The following is a 20,945-nucleotide window of genomic DNA, read 5'->3' on the forward strand; positions in this document are numbered from 1 at the left end:
CCTCCAACCGCTTCTGGAATTTTGTTGTTCATATTTTGAAGAATCTTTAAAGTTTTACCGAATTCGATATCAGTCTCCTCCAGTCTTCTGAGGATTTGTACAATCTATCTATCATAAGTCCTCTGATAAAATTGTGGATTGAATTTTTACGTTTTATTTGTCTTTTCGTTTTTCACTGTACTTGATTCAATCAGGTTATGAGAACCTAAGTTTCGAATATTCAATAATTGCTACTGCATATTTGGGTTCTTGTAATTTTGAATTTATTGTTCCATGAATTTTTCAGGTTGTATGTGCGCGTTCTTCATGTTAGCTGAACTTATTTCGTACTATTGCATGGCTTGAACATGTAGGAAAAGTGAGCACTTAGGATTATCGCAACCTGCAGTAGAACACAGCAAAGCATGAGCTAAAAGCCCCCTCTGCTATTATACATGTGCTGCGTGTTAAAACAGACATTTAGATAGGAATTTACAGGTTTTGATAATTAATTATCACCTATTTGATCGGAAGTTGAATTAAATTCAAAACAAAACTTGATTTAGTTGCGCTGATTTCTTACCACCTCAACAAGCATAAGCTAACTTAAATAAAAAGTTATTATTTATTAAATGCAGTAATAATTTCAAAAACTAGTTCGCATTTTTTCTATATATTGAGCTCAATGACCAGTTCAATGGCGCGAGTGTAGTCGATATGCAATTTCGTTGACTTAGTATACAGTTGTCCGCAATTTATTTCACTTAATTTCTAATTGTCACAATTATTCCTTACTTCATATTATAATTCACAAGTAGTGTTTGTGGAGTTTAGTGAACCTTTGCTTCTATTCTTTCCATTTTCCACTTTACATCTTGTTTCTCTGCTATCTTATTCCTATCTTATTTACATTTTGCGCTTCATTAGCCTCATTTTGTGTTACGATAGTTCACTCGAACAACCGCCGCTCTTCTCTTTAAAATTATCAATTACAGCTTCCCACTGAACAACTGAAACCATTCCTTAATTCTTATCCGAGCTCATATTTTCCATAAAAGGCAACATATTTACTCTGTTTCTGTTTACTCCACTTCGCCTTTCTTTTACTTGGTGGTGTTAGACTGTCTGACATTAGAAGATTTTATCGCTTTCGAGGGTTTCTGATTTGAACAGGTATAAAATACTTTTCACAGCAGTCTTCCAGATTTAAGATTGGTAATGCATTTATGGTTATTTTTAACCTGCATTCTGTATTAAACAAATTGGTTTCAGCATTATCAAAGCCAGTTTGGTAGTTTACTCAGCTATTACTTGCAATTTTGAGCAATTATGTTTCCATGACTACCATAATTATTTAAGCTGAGATCATTTGAACCGTTTTAGTTGTATTACGAAGCCTGTGCTTCGAAAATTCTGCGCGAAGCCTGTAGTAGAATTCTGAACATTTTCGCGAGGGACGATTTGTTTATTTTTGCTATCGAAGCTACAAGAACAAAAATGTAATACCGATAATTGAATAAATTTAATTGGAGGTTTTGGTGGCTTGGTATACAAAGCCGAATTCTTCAAATTTTGAAGGTTATCTTCCGTATCGTACAAGCTAACAATCAATGATGGTCGGAATAAACGATTCGGGCCTGCATCCGAACGGGTCTTCGGGGGGTGCTCACAGCGAAGAGGACCACGAGAGCTTCCACCTCGTAAGCATGCAATTCTCAGAAGTGAAAGTGCCTTTCTTTGTCACTGTGTTTCTACTGGTTGCAAGTGTAATGAAGACTGTGTTCCACTTGTCCAGCAAGATTACCAAAATTGTCCCTGAAAGCTGTCTTCTGGTCACACTTGGTGAGTTCTCACTACATTTGATCTTAGATTGATAGAAAAACACAGACAAACCAGCAAAGGAGTTAGTTTTTAAAAACTTCAATGAACGTTGTGAGATGTTTTGTTCGTTTGCAACTATAACCTGAAGGTGTCACAGCTGGCTCAGAAGAAATTTGGCTACGTTTTGTAACGTTTAGTATCGTTTTGACCTTCCAAATTAAATTAGTTATGCGACCTTATAAACATGTATGAGATCGGGTCTGGGAACTTAACTTTAGAGAGGAAATAAACCTCCACGGAAAAAAACCCATTTTAAAATTGAATTTCGATCGTGATAATTTGTTCGGTTGTGATAGTTTCATATCAAGTCCCACGGGCCGCTAAGACATGGTCATGGCCCGCGGGGCATGGCAAACGCGCTAAATGCGCAGCTATAATAGTAAAGTGGGGTTTATTTCCGTGGGGGTTTTTCCGCAACCGATGAGATCAACTGTATTGCAAATAACTGTACTGGATAGTCGTAATCTACTTGAGCATGTAATCTACTTGAGCATCTTGAACATACAGGTAAGCATGTTTTTTCTACATATATTGATGTATGTTTGCAGGTGTGGTTGCCAGCTTGATCTTCTACTATGCATTGGGTGCTGACGAGAAGGACTACAACCTCAACTCAGAGACATTCTTCTTCATCCTGTTGCCGCCTGTAGTATTCGATGCTGGATACTTCATGCCCAACAGGGCTTTCTTCCAGAACTTGGGCACCATTCTAATGTATGCGGTCATAGGTAAGAAACAGCAACAATTTGTAAAATTTTACTCTCGTTTCTAGTCATTACAGGCACTGAAGAATAATTCTTTTTTTCTGATCCCTCATTATGGGCAGGGAGATATGTGCAAGAATTTCGACGGCTAGATATATTTGTTTTTTTTCCGTAGAAAGCAAAGACTGGTATCAGCCTCGGAGGAATAAGGAATGTTGGAATTTAGTGTTCACAGAGGCTTGGATTTTAGAGGATACAATTTCCGCGGATACGAGTTTCAATTTATTACAAATTTCTAAGACCTTTAAACATACGGGCAGTTATTTAATGTTCTAGAAGTGCCAATTATTTAAGTTTTTTTAACCAATTGTACACTTGACATATTCCTCTTCTATGAAATTTCGATTGCATCTAACTGCATTACCAAATGTTGTCAATGTATAACTGCAAAACGATGGCGAGGCTATTATTGGTCTTATCGGTTTTTACAATTCAGAGTATCAATCGTGTTGAGGCACTGTTCTTTTTCTAAGATCTATTCACTTGTTTTGATGATTTTTGAAGCGAAAATTAAGCGATGATTTCATATTAGAGTGAGTAACGTTGATGGAAAAACTTTCGTTTGCTCAAAAGTGGTTTTTTGTGCTCGTGTGTCATTTTGTCTTCTGCGTTTACATTTTGCTCAATTTTTTCGTCCTCATCATGCATTTTCAGTCATTTCTGGCTTTGGGGCGTCGTCAATGAAAATTCCCAATTGTAGTTCAAGAGTATGTTGATTTTTCTCGGAATGTTTTATTAATTATATCAAAAAATTCGTATTGTTTCTCGATTTTTGTTGCGACCATTTGTTGCCACGAAGAAGTCAAGCAAGGAGCGACTTTTTTTGGTGACTTCCGACTCAGAGGTTGAATATCTGGGCTTGACGTCATTTGTTACTACATTTGGCATGGGTACGTAAGTTAGTCGTGTGAAGTGTTATTAAACATGCGTGACTTAACTAACTCAATAAAAATGACGTTGATACTCAATCATCATAGCTGAAATGAGAGAGTAGGTAAATGTCAGACAGGCAAGATAAAGTTTCACTCAAAATTTGACACGCTGCGAATTTTCGTTGATAGATGAATATTTAAAGCTTATTTTGTTCAATGTGAGCTGCAGTTGACCCAAATCTGGGAAAAAAATTTGTCGAAGAAATATGGTTTTTTTTCACTGAATCCAAAATATAAGACTATCGGAAGTGAAACATCTTCAAAGTCTGCAAACATATCAACTATGCGACAGTAAACAACTGCGATTAATGAAAATCTTTTTAGACACATACAGAACAGGGCAATATTGCAAAAGTTTTTGTATCACGGAGAAAAGTATCATAAAGAACATTGAGTTGGCTGTTATTGTTATAGCTTCGAAGATAATAGCAATAATAATTACAGATTCGCATAATGTGCAAACTTAGATCTGAATTATATATTTGTCAATCCCGACTTGAACATAGAATAAGTAAAACAATCGAACCTATAATGATAACGTGGATTAAATCAAATTTCTCCGCTTTATATAAAAATCTTGATGTTTTTGCATTGCAGGAAAATAATTTCTAACAAAGACAGAAGAGAAAGTAAATTAAGAAAATCAACTCAATGGGTCAAATTTTCTGTTAAAATACACCAGTAATTTGATGAATTCATATAACCTGAAAAATTGCTTTTTACGCGAATAAAATATTCATTACCTTTGAACATTCACAAGCATATTTGACCTTAAGAAAGCAAGAGAGGACATATTTGTAAAATTTTTGTGTCAATGAGAAAGATCGAAAATTTAACTGTTAACATTCAGTTTATAACTTATCAATCTCGCTACAGCATTCAATTTCACATATTTTTTTGTATGAATACCCTTAATTGTTGATATTTATCTTATCTTCCAATCCATTATTAAAAGCAAATCCATTCTCGGGACTATCAGGGCTTGACAAGATATTTCAATTATTAAATATAATAATAAGTGTTTTAGCTTTTTCGGAACATTTGAAGTTAGTTTTTCTGGCGGCCTCTTTTACAAGTAAGATTTTAAAAACAGATTCTTAAAGAGCAAAAGATCGAGATTCGCCAAGTACTGTGGGTGAAAAAACTGAGTTTTTGGATTTTTAGCCTGAAATATTTAGAATCTTACTGCCAGGATGACATCTGGCTTTTGGGAGAGCTCATGACAAGGGTAGCAGAAGCAAAATAGCTTGCGGTAAATGTTTTACCGCCTTTTGCGATTGCCGAAGCGTTTACAAGTGAATTTAAAAAATATATCTCAGAAACCAACGACCTGGAATTTGAAAGGTATGCTTTATCATTTGAATTGTAATTTCAATGATGAAATCGTTGAGCACAATTTGTGATCGCCATATTCTTTTAAGCATGAAAAGATATCATCTGAGTTTGATATCATCTTTATCTCTTATCCAATATTACCAAATCGTTGCTCGAGTATATCACGGCTTGCTAGAATATTATAATACTTAAGGATAATAGCTAGAATATTCTAATACTTAAATATTTTTGTCTGTTTTCATTAAATTTCTGAAATTGGGTTTTCATTTACGGCTTTTTCAGTTATATATATTTAAAAATCTGGCTGTTCTCCGCATTCGTCGGCATCACGTGTTTTGATTTCGAAAATTGATTATCACCATTTCTGAATTAAAAAACGCAAAAATATCTGGTAGAAGTTGTAATTTTCTGGAACGGAAACCGGTCTGCTGAGCGTCCAATTATTGTTATGACCAGTGTTCTCTTCGTAGAAAAATGTTGCAAAAATTATTTTCTGTTTTGAGAAATATTGTTTACGATTCTCGCTTGTGAGTTCCCTAGATGCGTTTAGTTTAGGAAATCAAATTTTTACATGAAGGTGTATATATAAATGAAGGGTGTATGCGTTACTTGTATTTTTTGCTTGCTGTTTTAGTAAATGGTTTTTGCTAATACTTAAGTGCCTGCTGAATTTTTCCTGCTCTCCTCATAAGCTGTATTTTTTGCAGTAGCATACTTCATTTGATAGTTGAAAAGACATTAATTATTTCTTGAAGAGTGAAAAGGAATGAACCCACTGTTTAAGGCAATTGTTGAAAACTTGTTATAACTTTTTCTCGAGCCGCCATGCTTTAGCGCTCTACAAAATTACTATTGGAGTGAGTTGGAACATAAATCGTGCGGTGACTCGGTGTTTGGGGCTTGAGCCTTCATCGACGCAAAATCATATGCAAAAAAAAATCATACGCAAAATCATCCGAGAACTTCAATAAGAACTGTTTTTTTTAAAAAGTCAGGCGCTGTTATTTGAGAATACTAGGTCTAGTTTTTTTATAACATGAATTGAACTTGCTTCAGGAACCATTTGGAACACAGCCCTGATTGGTCTTCTCCTGTGGGGTTGTGACTCCTGGGGTTTCTTTGAAAACGAACTGGGAATGTTACCCATTTTCACATTCGCTGCCCTCATATCAGCCGTGGACCCAGTCGCCGTACTGGCAGTATTCGAAGAGATCCACGTGAATGAAGTTCTCCATATCCTGGTGTTCGGAGAATCACTTCTCAATGACGCCGTTACGGTCGTAATTTATCATATGATGGAATCATTCACCAAAATCGGAGCCGATAACTTACAAGCTACAGACATTTTAGCTGGAGTTGCCAGTTTCTTTTTCGTATCAATCGGTGGAACGCTCATTGGAGTTATCTTTGGTCTTATCACAGCCTTTGTTTCCAAATTCACAGATCACGTTCGGGTCATAGAACCCCTTTTTGTGTTCGCTTTTAGTTACTTATCCTACATCTGTGCAGAAATATTCCATTTTTCAGGCATATTAGCGATTGTGTTTTGTGGTATAACTATGGCGCAGTACGTAGAAGAAAACATATCACAAAAGAGTCACACCACAATCAAATACTTTCTCAAAATGATGTCATCCGTATCAGAAGCTATCATCTTTCTATTCCTAGGTCTCTCAACGTCTGAGGCGCTCAGACATTTAGATTATCTATTCGTTCTTATAGCTTTATTCGCTTGCCTGGTGTTCCGATTTTCTGGTGTCTATCTTCTCACAGCCATCGCCAACAAGTTCCGAGTTGAGAAACTGAATAAGAGCCAGCAATTTATAATGGCATACGGAGGAATTAGAGGTGGTGTTGCATTCTGCTTAGCAGTTCTACTAGATGCTGACCACTTTGGCGAAGAAGTGAAAGGTGTATTCGTTTCGACCACTATTTTGGTAGTGTTCTTTACGGTATTCATACAAGGAATATCTATTAAACCCCTTGTACAAGTTTTCCGAATCAAAACCCAAAATTCGACCAAGCTGAACATCTTCGAGACCATGGCAGACAGAGTCGTGGACCATGTGATGTCGGGAATCGAAGACGTGTCGGGTCGTCGGGGGCAAAATTGGCTCCGGGTGCATTATGAATGGTTCAACAATACCTACTTAAGGAAGGCTTTGTTAAGGGAAAAGCCGAAAACTTCCGAATTGAACATGATGCGTGCCTTTTCGAAGCTAAACCTGCAGGAGACAATGAATTTTGTGCAAAATCACCAAAACGTGTTTCTCACTCCCTCTGTGAGCCAAAATTCACTCTCAAACTACATGCGGAAGGAGTTTGAGAAATGTGAGTATCAATACTGTTGATTTTGTTCAACATATTTACTAATATGAAAAGTGTGGCAAAGTTTTCTATCGCCCTTACTTCCAAATGGAAGTAAAAACTTAAATTTGAAAATTTTAGAAAGACAGAAATTTAAATATTTTGGACAGAAATTGTTTGACGCAGTTAAAAGTACATTGAGTTTTATCATTTCTATTATTCCATTATTCCGGTAACTGATGAAAAGGAACTAAAATAATATAAGGTTATGTTCTTTCGTTGTTCAGATGAGAATTTGGGAAAGCAAGGACAACAGAATCATATAAACGGAGAACTAGGTTACCCTGGATTCTCTGAAACGTGTCTGGACATGAGACCAATCAGTCGGCAGAACCTACCCAACCAGAAGATGTTGGAGGATGCAGAGACCCATCGGGCAACCATGGAGACCGCTTTCCAGAGAAGGTTTTTGGAAATAATTTTACTTTTTTCGAAATGAATTTTTTCGTCTGCTGATTTGACTAATTGATAGAATTTTTTGCACTTTGACTTTCTGGTTAGCTTGAACTATTTTTTTTAGAGTTTTAAGGAGCTGAAATTATTTTGCTGCAGATGTCTAACAGAAATTAAAATCTTTAGTGCGACTTTTCATTTCAAATTGAATAGATGTATGGGTCTTAAGTAACCCCCGATATTATTTCAGGCCCCATGTTAGTTTTTTTCCAGGAATTTTTCGCGTGGTATGTTTGACTGTTTGACTTTTCGGCCTCAAAAACGGGATGAACTGGTGCTTTTTTTGAGCTCTTGGTCTCTACAAGTCTGTTAAGTATATTTCATCAAAACTGCTGATGAGGTACCATTTCAAGATTTATAGGTCGATTTTTGGAAGGTTGATTCCCCTTTTTGTACCCCCCCCCCCCCGCATCTAACCTGTCAGGCTAACCTCCTTATTAAGCCTAAGCGAGCTACTTTCAAAGTTGATGTTGTTTTCGAGGGCGGAGGAAAAGTGGGTACTTCCCAAACATTCCGCACAAAACCATTAATTTGTCTCAATTTAAATTCCAATGACTGAAACAAGCAGCTCTTTGTTCAATTGCTGCGTATTTTAGGACAACTTAAATTTTGTTAGTTTTTGCTAGTTTTTATAACTGCGAAGCTGTAAGCTGAGCGTAGCTATATTGCTGTGCTCTTGGTTTTTTTACAATTCAAAGAATTTGAATTGTATTGGGGCGCTGTCTTTTTTTTAAGATCTGTTCACACATTTTCATGATTTTTGAAGTCAAATTGGAGTGGTGATTTTGGTCACGCCGAATTAGGAAGTGGAGCGAAAAAGCGAGTGGCGTGAAATTTTTTCGCTCTAAATTTTAAGTAGAGTGAGAAAAAGGTGTTTGAACAAAAAATTCGCTTTCTCGCTAGTGGTTTTTTGTTCACATGCGGCAATTTCACTTTGATTTTTACAGTTTTTTCAATTTTTTGGATCGGATTTTTTTCTAAATGGTTTTACCAATCCATTCATATTCCGTTCTTGGTCTAGTTTTCTGTTTAATCAATGAAAATTCTTTGAATTGTACGTCAGGACTTGTCCTGCTATGTTTTTTTGTTTTGTCGTCTGACGCTCTTGTTTCGTTTTACATTTGTTCACACAGCAAAGCTGAGAAAGTCAAATTTTCTGAATGACTTCTTCCTCTCACAAACGGCATTTGCGCGCGTGACGTCATTTCTCACTCGCTTTAGCGAAAGTTTTTAGGTTATTTGCTTGATTAGATTTTGATCATACGTGACACCTCACTCAATAAAATGACTTTTGCATTTTAAAACTTAAGTTTAATTTGAATTTGTTTAAGGTCAAAGGAACTCCTATGTGCAGTAAAGGTCCCTAATAAGAGGCTTCTGTGGAATGAATTTTAACAAGCTTTATTAATTTATCGCTGAATGTTTTTTAGCCTAGTTTTTTGAGCGGCGTCGATTTTTTTTTCAATTTAGATCTGTATCTGTTTCTATCTCTATTATATGGCACGCAGGTCTATTCTTTCGCAGCTATTCCGGCAATCTGCCGGCTATGTTTGTTCAAATATAAAAAGGAAATCAATAATTTCAATTCATCCGAGGGTTCTTTTTCTTTGTCTTCCTTTCAGATTTTTTTCAACTTTGGTTTCACAATCGTCAATTTTTTCCAATTATTATTTCGTAATATTCGTACTGCGAAAAATGGCATAAATCTTTGAGCCATCTCTAAACTCAGTTTGCAGAAGGATCTGATTTTGAGGTTCTTTATCTGAGGCAAAAGTGTTATATCTGAGGCTCAATATTCATTCATTTTGGGTCACAAAACCATCACCAACTTGTTTCTACATATTTTGATTGAGAAATTCTGCTTCTGACTTTAATCATTGCGTAACATTTCAATTTCCTCTATGACTATTTTTTCGGATCTATTGTGTTCCCCTCAGTGTTTTTATGACCCCCAGTTACAAATCAGTCTTGTTATATAGCAGGTTCCTATGTAAAAAAATAATGCATGTGCGCCTGGGGGTCATAAAACATATATTACCACTAAGCTAGGGGGGGGGGGGGGGGGGGGGGCACAAACGGATAAGTTCCAAAGTTCCAAATCTTCTTTTGCTAACTTGAAAAAGAACAATTTCCCATTATAGCCCCCCCCCCCCCCCCCCCCAGCTTAGTACTCAAATATTCTATAGCCCCCGCCCCCAATCATGGTAATTATACCATAATGGGGGCTATAATTTCATGGGGGGGCTATAATGGGAAAACCCCAATTTCTGAACCTTAATTGGTACATAGCATTCAAGATTAAGCTTAACTTTCAAGACAAATTGACAGTTTTGATTATTGCACGTGACCCTGGAACATCACCAATACGTAGCAATTGAACAAAAGAGCTGCTTGTTTCAGTAATTGGAATAAATTAATGACTTGGTCAATTGGAAATTTTTTGTCATAACTGATTTTTGGGAGTTCCCACTTCGTATTGATAACGACAATTCGAGGATGATTTTTTTCAGATCTTTGAGTTTTAAAAAGAAATATATTTCGACCGTTTTATGGAGCGTGGAATATGTCGTAATTGTTTTTGATTTTTGAAACTTCTAATCTTATACTCACACCCCGGTCTTTGCCTCTCCTAGGTTCATCTTTTTTTTGCATCATCCTTTTCCTCACCCAGTGAGGCTAGCATGTTTTAACGTAAATTGAAGATTAGCAATCGCAATAGCAATGTCAGTCATTTGAGGACCTGTTCGCCTGACGTGCTTTAGTTTCTAATCATGACGCTCTCATATCTTGTTAATGATGTATTCGGATTAGCTTTTTTCCTGGTTTGAGCTGGACAAAACCTATTCAAGGTGGAGGAGTATCTCGTGCAACTGTTGTTAGGTCCAAAGGAATAGTGTCCGGTGCTCAGATCAAGTTCACCAATCCCAGACACGCAATTCCTTCAAGTCGCGTCATCAACGAAGTGGTCACACATCACATGCAGAACTATACTGCTCTCAGTCACCACATGATCAACTCCAGGATACACAAGAAGAGCATGGGAGGAAGTTACAATGATCAAAATGGAACTCATAACCCTGCCAGCAGACCTAGTGTAAGCGCTATATAACAACATAAAAGTTGTAACTGGGGGAGGGGGCGTAAAAAACACTGGAGGGGGGGGGGGCGAAACAGAACAGATCCGAAATTTGTAAATGGAAGTTCACTAACAATCGTTGTAATTGCCGTTGCGCTTTCAACTTAAATTTCTGTTATATAACGTGTTTTAGATCATAATCATATATACCAGTATCTGATAAATTGTCCAATGCATTTTTTTTCGTTTTGGCTTCTGTTGGCTTTCGCAGGTTAGTTCTTTTCATTCATGCATTCTGAATAGAAGATCATCTTGTGGGTTCCAACTGTTGTGAATTTGTGGGTTCCGCCAACAGCGCTCAAAACGCAATACGTCTTCTTTCCGTCGGGTTAATAGTATAGTTAGTTACAATAATGAAATAGACGCTTTTAATCCAGCTGGAAGACCTAGAAGATGTTGGAGCTTTTAAGATTTTATCGTATATTTATAAATATAGTTCGCATTCTTAACATAATAGATTAAGATTATGCTGTCGGATAGTCTTCAAGCCCGATATACTAGTTAGCCGGGACCCAAAAGGTGACGTTATTGCCCAATTAACATGATTTAACTGCTTTTTAGGGGGGGGGGGGGTTGTTGAGTTGATGATCGTTGATTTTAACTAGCGAAAATTGAATCTATTACTGATCCTATCGTGGTTTTAACAAGCGAAGAGGATTTATGGTGGTTTTATAGTTTTAGGAATCTTGCTTAATTTTTTTTTGATGGGTCGATCAAAAATTTAGGCGAACGTTTGGTGTTAAGAAAGTTCGAACAAGACCCTGAAGTGAACGATTAAGAACAGCTATGAAAAGAGGGATTAAATGTTTCGTTAATACATTTTTGTAGATAAAGATAAAACGAAGCTTGAAAAATAAGATCACTGATTAAAAACAAGTTGCATCCTTGCTTGTTTCGGTCTGATTTTGACGATTTTTTTTCTTAAATTTTGCTTTTCTCTTTTAAGGATAACTTTTTTTTGGAACAAGTAAAATAAAATTTTAACCAGGTGATTAAATGTACTTAACAAAACATTATAATATTTCAAATCAGTTAAGTATAAATTTGAAAACATCAATTTTGTTTTTAAAAATTACATTAATAAAATTCTTCGCATTGTTTTCTTCCTAAAAGTAACAATAGCTTTTAAAAGCTCCCACGTAACTATTCAAAGGAATTTTGTCATGCTGTGAGACCAAAAAAATTTATTCAACGTTTTCGAAAATATTTTTCCATTTGCTAACCGAAGCCGTTGCCGTTACTCATACTCATACTTCTGAGTCTGAAGAAAGAAGTGTATAAACGATGAGGATGAGGATGAGGATGAGGATGATGATGAGGATGATGATGATGATGATGATGATGATGATGATGATGATGATGATGATGATGATGATGATGATGATGATGATGATGATGATGATGATGATGATGATGATGATGATGATGATGATGATGATGATGATGATGATGATGATGATGATGATGATGATGATGATGATGATGATGATGATGATGATGATGATGATGATGATGATGATGATGATGATGATGATGATGATGATGATGATGATGATGATGATGATGATGATGATGATGATGATGATGATGATGATGATGATGATGATGATGATGATGATGATGATGATGATGATGATGATGATGATGATGATGATGATGATGATGATGATGATGATGATGATGATGATGATGATGATGATGATGATGATGATGATGATGATGATGATGATGATGATGATGATGATGATGATGATGATGATGATGATGATGATGATGATGATGATGATGATGATGATGATGATGATGATGATGATGATGATGATGATGATGATGATGATGATGATGATGATGATGATGATGATGATGATGATGATGATGATGATGATGATGATGATGATGATGATGATGATGATGATGATGATGATGATGATGATGATGACGACGACGACGACGACGACGACGACGACGACGACGACGACGACGACGACGACGACGACGACGACGACGACGACGACGACGACGACGACGACGACGACGACGACGACGACGACGACGACGACGACGACGACGACGACGACGACGACGACGACGACGACGACGACGACGACGACGACGACGACGACGACGACGACGACGACGACGACGACGACGACGACGACGACGACGACGACGACGACGACGACGACGACGACGACGACGACGACGACGACGACGACGACGACGACGACGACGACGACGACGACGACGACGACGACGACGACGACGACGACGACGACGACGACGACGACGGCGACGACGACGACGACGACGACGACGACGACGACGACGGCGACGACGACGACGACGACGACGACGAAATTGGTTTCCTGTACCCCTAATTTGGTTTTGGTTGCAATTTGAAGGTTTTATTTGTCAAACATTTGACGGTTTTTCACAGTTCTGTATCGTTTTTTGTTTACCGGTTTGTATATTTCCCGGTTTATGACTTTCAGAGCCGCAGTTGGCAATTAACTAAGTATAATCGGAATGATATCACTAGCTCTATTGTCTATGACGATGCTTGTTACTCAGATAGTTTTTTAAATAATTAATTCTGGAAAAAGTGTGTCTAGCTTTTCGATTCTCGACTTTTTGGTGTATATACTTGATTGAAAAATTAAATATATTGAATTATGATTTGATATTGAAGCAATTTATCTGCTCTTTGTGTAACCTGAGCGATTTTTAATTGCTCTTGAACGTAGTTCATAGCAATTATTGTAAACGTTTCTTATGCAAAATTTTTGCTTGATAATTTTGACTTTTCGTGTGACTTTTACGCCCTTGACTTTTTGCGTTTCGCGTGATCTAAAATTCTCTCTCAATCAAAATTCCAAGCAGCTGAACTCAATTGGCGGCAATTTAATACTAAAAGTCAAATGAAAAGTGCGCCGAAACTGGTGTCATTTTTTACTTTAAATCTTAATAGTGGTATATGTTAACCTCTAATGTGGTTATTTGAAGCCCACTATAGAACTTCTTAGTCCCATTTAGGCTCCGTCTCCCCCCATCCCCCCTCCGACTGAAGCAGGCTGCAATTGATTAGAGCTCCCACTAGTCGTTCAAGAGCAATTCTTCCGACGTTTAGTCGGTTATGTTTATCTTTGAAATTTTTGATTGTTACAAGCTATCGTTGGCAATGTTGCATTCTTCCTTTTTAGTATCGTTGACCATCTTAACAGGTTGCAGGTTCTTAATAGAAATTTCTAGTTATGCTTTTGGCTTCTTGGAATTGGAATTGGTTTGTTGTACTTCGAATTTTCAGAGGAATGAAATTTGGTTCTAGCTTTTTATTGGTGGTGTCAACCTGTCTGTAAAGGTTAAAATTGGGTCCCTGCCGGAGTGTTCCGCTGTGTATTCTTTACAGTAGGGTTTTAGAGTAAAACCGATAGTTGTGTGTACTCAAATAAAAAAACCGTGGAAGTAAAAAATACTTGAGCTACGTTTCGGAAGCTTTTGTTTACGTAGTCGTAATTTGGCCTTTTATTGGATTAATTTACCTTCACCGAGGGTTTTTAAGTCTTATAGCGTATTTTATTGAGTATATCTATTCCTTCTCATGTTTTGTTTGACCCTTTTTTGTCTATTTGATTTTGATCTAAGATTATTTTTAGCCTTGTTATTTTTTTAGCCTTTTTTCTTTTGTTTGGAACTGCTTTTAGGTCTTTGATATTGTTCTTAAACTTTGGATCGGTTCTAGAGTCTTCCAGTCGTTTTTCTAATTGGCTTTTTGTTTATGAAACAAAATACCTCCCGTGAAAGCATGTGATTCGGTCTTGGACTGATTGAAAGTTAAATGCTGAGAGGATACAGTTGTTCGTTTTTCATAAATTCATTTCGTAGAATGGGACAATTAATATAATTAAGTAAGAGATAATTAAATTAATAATATAATTAAGTTTTGCTAAGAGATCAAATTGCTCTGTTTGCGTTTGGAAGTTTTAAAACACATTTTATATTTTACTGAAAATTTACTAAATCAGGTTTCTTAGCCTTTGTTCATTGTGTGAAAGGCGGCTCTTAGTGTGAACCCCCCCCCCCCCAAACCCACCTCCATCCATCAGTCAACCCCGCCACCAAATCCTCCCCCTTCAGTCGCTCGCCAATTACAGCGGGCATTAAGTTTCATTAGAGGCCCAAAGTGGACGTTAGTAGTCCTTCAAGTGCCTAGAGTGTTGAAGCTGTTGGGATGGCCTCAATTCAACGTTAAAAGGTCATTTTTATGGGTTTTTGGGCTCAAAATGGTGCAATTTTTCATGTTTTTTTGTGATTTTTTTAAGTTTTGGCTTGATTAGTCTTAGGTTGAAGTTTTTGAAAGTTGATGAAGGCCTTTTGCGAGACAAAAGTACCTGTTATGACCATTTTATGAGCTATATGTTCTGGTACTATCTCCTTCAAGGTTTGATAATAGGGCATTGTATATTTTCTAGTAATATTGGAGTGGTTTTCAACATTTTAATGTCTCGAATTTTAGCCTTTTTTTGGATAAAATCTGCATTTTTTTTTTGAGGTTTCCTAAAGTTTTTGTCAATTTTTGGTATTTGTCCATTCTCAAGTGCCAGGAAACGTATTCCACGGTCTGCAAAAGTTTACTGGATAGTTGTTAGTTTCAATGGATTTGTTTTCAACAATTTAACTCTTCGAATTTTGAAAATTTTCTGATAAAACTTGCAAGTTTTTTAAGTTTTTTTCAAAACATTTGTCTTATTCAGTTTTTCTTGTCTGAATAGCCAGATAACCTCATACAGGGTTTGATAGTATGTTATTAAATAGTTGCTAGGGGTTAATTGGATGGTTTTCAACATTTTAATAGAAGGAATTTGTTTATATAAAAAAAATTTTTATAAAAATTATTGCCCATCGATCTTTGAACGATTTAATTTTCTAAGGCTTAGATTTGGTTTACTGGATAGCCTCTAGAGACACCAGAATCATTTCTTAGTAAATGATTCTTAAGATATTAATATCACGATTTTCATTAACATTTCATTAAAATTTCATTTGATATCATTTTTTTAATTTTTGAAAATTTTCGAGTTAATCGGTCTTCAAGGGCCAATGAATTTTTTCAGGCCTTGAAGATATAATACTGTATCAATCTCAGAAACAAATTTTGGTTTTGAGCATATTTTTGAAATAGGTATATTTAAAGGGATCAAATTTAGCCTTGCTAAAAACTTCAAAATTTTATCAATGATTATATATTTGTTTAGTTTGTTTGATTGTTTGATTCTCATTTTTTTTAGATGATTTTGTTTGTGTTTTGGCTGGCATCGTTGAATTGATCTGCTGGTCAGGTAGAGTAATTCTAAGTTTTTCATTCAATTTTTTCAGAACTTGTCCTGCTATGTTTTCTACTTCGTCTAACAGATTTTTGTTTCGTCTTACCGTGACTTCTTGGAATTGACTTTTTCAATGACTTACCTCTCTAAAAAAATGAGTTCTGAGCTCACTTATGAAACTTTAAATTTTATGAACATTTACTTATTAAAGGTCAATAGTGTCCATCTAAGTAGTGCCAAACATATGCCCTAATTCTTGAATATTAGAGTCTTGAGTTTTTGATTTCGAATATTAATTTTGGGATCTTTTCCGTTTGTGCCCCCCCCCAATTATTGCACGTGCATCTGAGGAGGTGCAAATAATATGCGCCCACTAAACTGAGAGGGCACAAACGGAAAAGATCCTAATTTTGAAAAGCCCTATTAGGGCTTTCTCCTTATAGAGCTTATGTGTCTCATAAAAATGACAGTCCTTTCAATTCATGTAACGCCACAAGCGTCTATCGCGGCTATTTTCCGGCAATCTGCCGGCTATGTTGATAAAGGCGTGGCTTATAAACGCTAAAAGGTTTATCAACTATCGCTGTTTCTGACCTTTTTGCTGTCTCGATGTTTCTCGATAACTGCACAAGAAGGTAAATTGGTGTCAGGTGGTTGAACTTTTTTTAATTATTGGTTATTTCAGGTGTTGCTTTTCTCTAAGAGGAAAAACGTGAGTAGTTTTAATGTGCGCTCATCATCTGCACCATTTGATCAGTTCCTCATATGTCAGAACAGCTCCTCTTCATCCGTTAAGTATCCGTAGATGAGTTTAGTAGATCTGATGATTTAATTGACAAAATCTTATTTAAACTTGATGTCTCAAATTCTTCATTCAATTTTTTTGGTTATTCAAAATTAATTCAATTTTTTTTGGTAATTCATTGGTAATTCAAAATAATTTAAAGTGGCAGGCAATCAGTATAACTATGGTGCTGAATATTTTGATTTATCCTGAAAGTGCTTGATCCGTTCTCTTGGTTACATAATTCTAATTTGATAGTCCCTAAAGTGACCCTGGTGAAAATTGTTACTCCTTGCATATAAATTTAATGAAGTAATTACGAAAAGTTGGGCTTGCCAAAAGGTTTATTTAATTTATAATGCGTGCCACCATACAGCTGGTACTTAGATGCATATATTTGGACAAGAACCGTGAATATTAATATTTGTGGCTTCTGCGTAATCACAGCCGAACAGCATTAGGGCAACTGAGGTTTCTTCCGAACTGCCTTGCTCACCATTGCTCTTTTTTGATGACTATGGCATTTTTTATGCGTCTGAAACCTTCGTCACTACAACCAAGAGTGATCTGACTGTCGTCGACTTGAACTGGAAATCTGGCTAAGAGCTCATATGAAACTGTCTGGCTGTAAACTACACCGAAATTCCGTAATTGTTCGGGTATTGGTGGTTGTTTTCTTCGACCATAAAATGATTAGATTGTTTTAAGAAAGGCTGAAAAGCTTAAAGATAAAGTTCTGATGGATTTCAAATCTGCACAGAATTGTATCGCTTTATGAGTGGTACCTTTGTACATGAATCTTGCGGCAGCTATGTTGTGTTCAGGTAAGCTTCATCTTGCCGACACCGAACGTGGAAGATCTGGACAAGTACCTTCACAGTGGACATAACCACCATGTTCCACCTGTCGCCGGTGGAGATGCCACTTTTGACAAGGGTGGAATGCTGCACGCAGGAAGCAATGGCAATGGAAACAACAGAAAGATATCCGCAGGTATTGTTGACTATATTTTTAAGTAATGGTTAAGTGACTCTGCTTGAAGTCACTGAGAACTTCTGGCGTTTATCCAGAACCGCGAAGCGGTTCGAGATATTAAGTCAGAATTTCGATGTGACTTCTGCGGAGTCACTTAACCATGCTTAAAACACAAAACGCGCACGTTTTAAAATGACGAAAGTCAACGGAAATCAGTTTCTGGCTAAGTAGCAACTTCTGGCATTTTAACTTCTGGCACTGCAGACTTTCGGCATTTTAAAATGTGAACGTGAGTGTTTTAAGTGTATATTAGACTACTGTATTTCGACGTATCGAGTTATTAATCGATTGATACGACGTTGAAGACCGCGTGAAACCATTGGCAACTAGTGTCGAAAGGGGTAGTCTAGTGTGTTTAATTTACAAGTGTGCGTTGCATACGTTAACGCAGCTTTTCTACGAACACAACTTCATTGATACTGAAGATTACGTCAACTGTCCTTTAATAACATCTATTATTGGACAGTTTACGTAATAGCCAGAGTTATTGGACAGCTGATGTAACAGGCAGCAGTACTATTGGATCGTTGACGTAATATTCGTGTTAACGACCAGTTTTGCTCGTAGTACTGTGGTATTAATGGATACAAAAATCATGCACATCTGTAAATTAACAGTGTTTATGATTTAAAAATAATCTGAATGAATATGTTGAAACAGGCATAAGGATACTTTCCTGAGATCATTTATTAGATCGTTTCGCATTAAATTGTTGAACACCTCGAATAGAAAACCATATGAGCAGTTAGATATCTCGTTAAATCTTATGATTGTACAACGTGAATTATCAAAGTATAATTCGGTTCTGTCGCATAATTGTATCTTCGCAACGTAATTCCGTTCTGTTTGTTTCTCCTTGTTGTCTCATAAATACAAATGAGTAGAAAAGATTGTGCTAGAGGACTAATAAATCAATATTTCAGAATCGTCTGATGGACACAATCACAATGGTCATAATCACAAATTGTCAAACGGAGTGAAGAAAGTGAGTGGGGTGGGACCTGGGCCTCTGGTCACTATGTTTAAAAGGAATGCCAGTTGCGATGAATATTCAGAGGACGATGGCATCACATTCTCAGGTAATCTTAATTTATTGTTGTCCTAATTGTTGGCAGCGGTCAAACACGCCGATAGTCAAACAAGCCGAATTTTGAAAAAGATTTTAAGTAAGCTCAAAATTTTTGAGATAGCCGTATTTTAATTTGTCCCTGGTGGGCTGGTAGGCGCGCATCGGGGTTTCGTCGCGATAACCGGCCCGCGGTTTTCGGATTACATCCCACAGTGGCATGGTCATGGACAGTGGTCCGCTGGGATCGAAATCACTAGATCTCCTAAAAATAACCTTTTTTTGTTTCTCTGGTAAGCTGGAATGCATTATATCTTGCAAATATTATGCGCAGTTGGCTTTTACTGTCGGATTACTTTTACTTCCACTTAGTTAGCGTTAACCCTATATATTAAATGCGTAACAGTTAATAAGGGTCACATATTTTGCGTACTGAACAACGTTTAATGAATGAATCTAGGAATTAAAATCGACCGGTCGAAGAGCCGAATGAGAAAAAATGAGAATCCGAGCCGAAGCCTAAATTTGATTGGCCGAATAATCTGATAGGTTTAAATTAAAGCACAGCAAACATGAGAAATGTCGAATTAATCACTTGTCATTCCTTGATTATCTATGGTGCTTGGTCGGGTTGAACTTCACTCGAACACTCCGTGACCGCAACCCCCTACCCCAGGTTGCGTCCACACATAGACCTTCATCATGTTGTTTGTACTTTTTAAACAAAAATGCCTTTGAAGGGATGAAGATCAACCAATCGGAGCACGAGAAATATTTGACTTAAAATCACCATTTTATGGAATTCTGCTCTGCGCCCCTAAAAGATTCAGATTGTGTCCATTGTTGGCTGCTTCCTATTTTTAAATGTATTGGTTCGCGGTGTTCTGCAACAGATGTGTTCGCCGTTTTGATTATTTTTGAAGTATTGAAGTGGTAAGTTTAGTCACGCCAAAGCAATGACTAAATGCCTGAAGCTTTTGATTAGTGCAATTGTTTCTCGGAAATTTTTGGCAATAGTTTTGTTTTGGTTTTCAATGTCCTTTTGTAGTCATGCCTTGATCTTGTTTTTTGATTTGGTCAATAAAAAATGCTTCGAATTGTAATTCAGTACTTGTGCTGCCGTTCAATTTCTGTAGAAGAGAATCAATTATTGTAAACGTGCGTGTCTTTTTTATTAATAGCCGCACAGCGATAGCTGGGGCTATTATTGGCCTTCTCTTGGTTTTTTTTTTATTTCGTCGTCATGATTTTTGTTACGACCATATGACGTCACAGCCACTTTTTGTTCATTCGTTCATGCAATTTCAACTGAATTGCATGTGTGACGTCATTTTTCGCTCTTAGTGGAGCGAGTTTTTTTGTTCATTTGCGTGATTAAATTTTTGGTCACACTTGACTTACTCACTCTCAAAAATGACTTCCTCAATTTGAAATTGACTTTTATTTACTTTAATTCAAAGAGATAAGGTCAAATGGGTGTGTGTCACTCTAAATGAAGGTTATTTGAGATCAGCTAATAGAGGCAGCAACAACTTGTACAGATTTTAAATCAAAATATAACAGATCAGCCTTCAATGAAAAGACGAAGAATTTTTTTGGTCTGTCTTTTTTACTGTTTTTTTAGACTGCCGATCTACGAGTCTATTGCGGCTATTTTCTGGCAATCTGCCAGCTATGTTTCAAAATTTTTGCTTGGCCGTTTTTGACTTTTCGAGTGACTTTTACGCCCTTGACTTTTTGCGTTTTGCGTGATCAAAATTCTCTCTCAATCACAATTTCAAGCAGCTGAAATCAATTGGCGGCAATTTAATACTTAAAGTCAAATGAAAAGTGCGCCGAAACTGATGCGATTTTTTGCTTTAAGTCTTAATAGTGGTATATATTGGCCTCTA

The 20,945-nt window shown here is 36.7% G+C and overlaps 2 protein-coding genes across 9 annotated transcripts in view; both read left to right on the forward strand.

Annotated features, from left to right (window-relative positions):
- The window catches only part of LOC142338292 (uncharacterized), a 318,225-nt gene that overhangs the window by 182,824 nt on the left and 114,456 nt on the right, over positions 1–20,945 (forward strand). The gene's annotated exons all lie outside the window — the stretch shown is intronic.
- The window catches only part of LOC142337490 (putative Na(+)/H(+) antiporter nhx-9), a 46,861-nt gene that overhangs the window by 5,031 nt on the left and 20,885 nt on the right, over positions 1–20,945 (forward strand). For 4 of the 5 annotated variants that reach the window (XM_075386750.1, XM_075386753.1, XM_075386754.1 and 1 more), the window contains exons 2-9: positions 287–1,821; positions 2,409–2,588; positions 5,948–7,222; positions 7,486–7,663; positions 10,592–10,805; positions 16,854–16,880; positions 17,777–17,945; positions 18,911–19,066. In XM_075386750.1, coding sequence (XP_075242865.1) covers positions 1,590–1,821; positions 2,409–2,588; positions 5,948–7,222; positions 7,486–7,663; positions 10,592–10,805; positions 16,854–16,880; positions 17,777–17,945; positions 18,911–19,066 — 2,431 coding nt within the window. In that variant the 5' untranslated portion in view covers positions 287–1,589. The remainder of the gene's footprint in view (positions 1–286; positions 1,822–2,408; positions 2,589–5,947; positions 7,223–7,485; positions 7,664–10,591; positions 10,806–16,853; positions 16,881–17,776; positions 17,946–18,910; positions 19,067–20,945) is intronic. The other variant, XM_075386752.1, reaches the window with a different exon arrangement.

Source organism: Convolutriloba macropyga, chromosome 4 (genome assembly GCF_964194025.1).
Source record: "Convolutriloba macropyga chromosome 4, txConMacr16.3, whole genome shotgun sequence".
Lineage (NCBI taxonomy): Eukaryota > Metazoa > Xenacoelomorpha > Acoela > Convolutidae > Convolutriloba > Convolutriloba macropyga.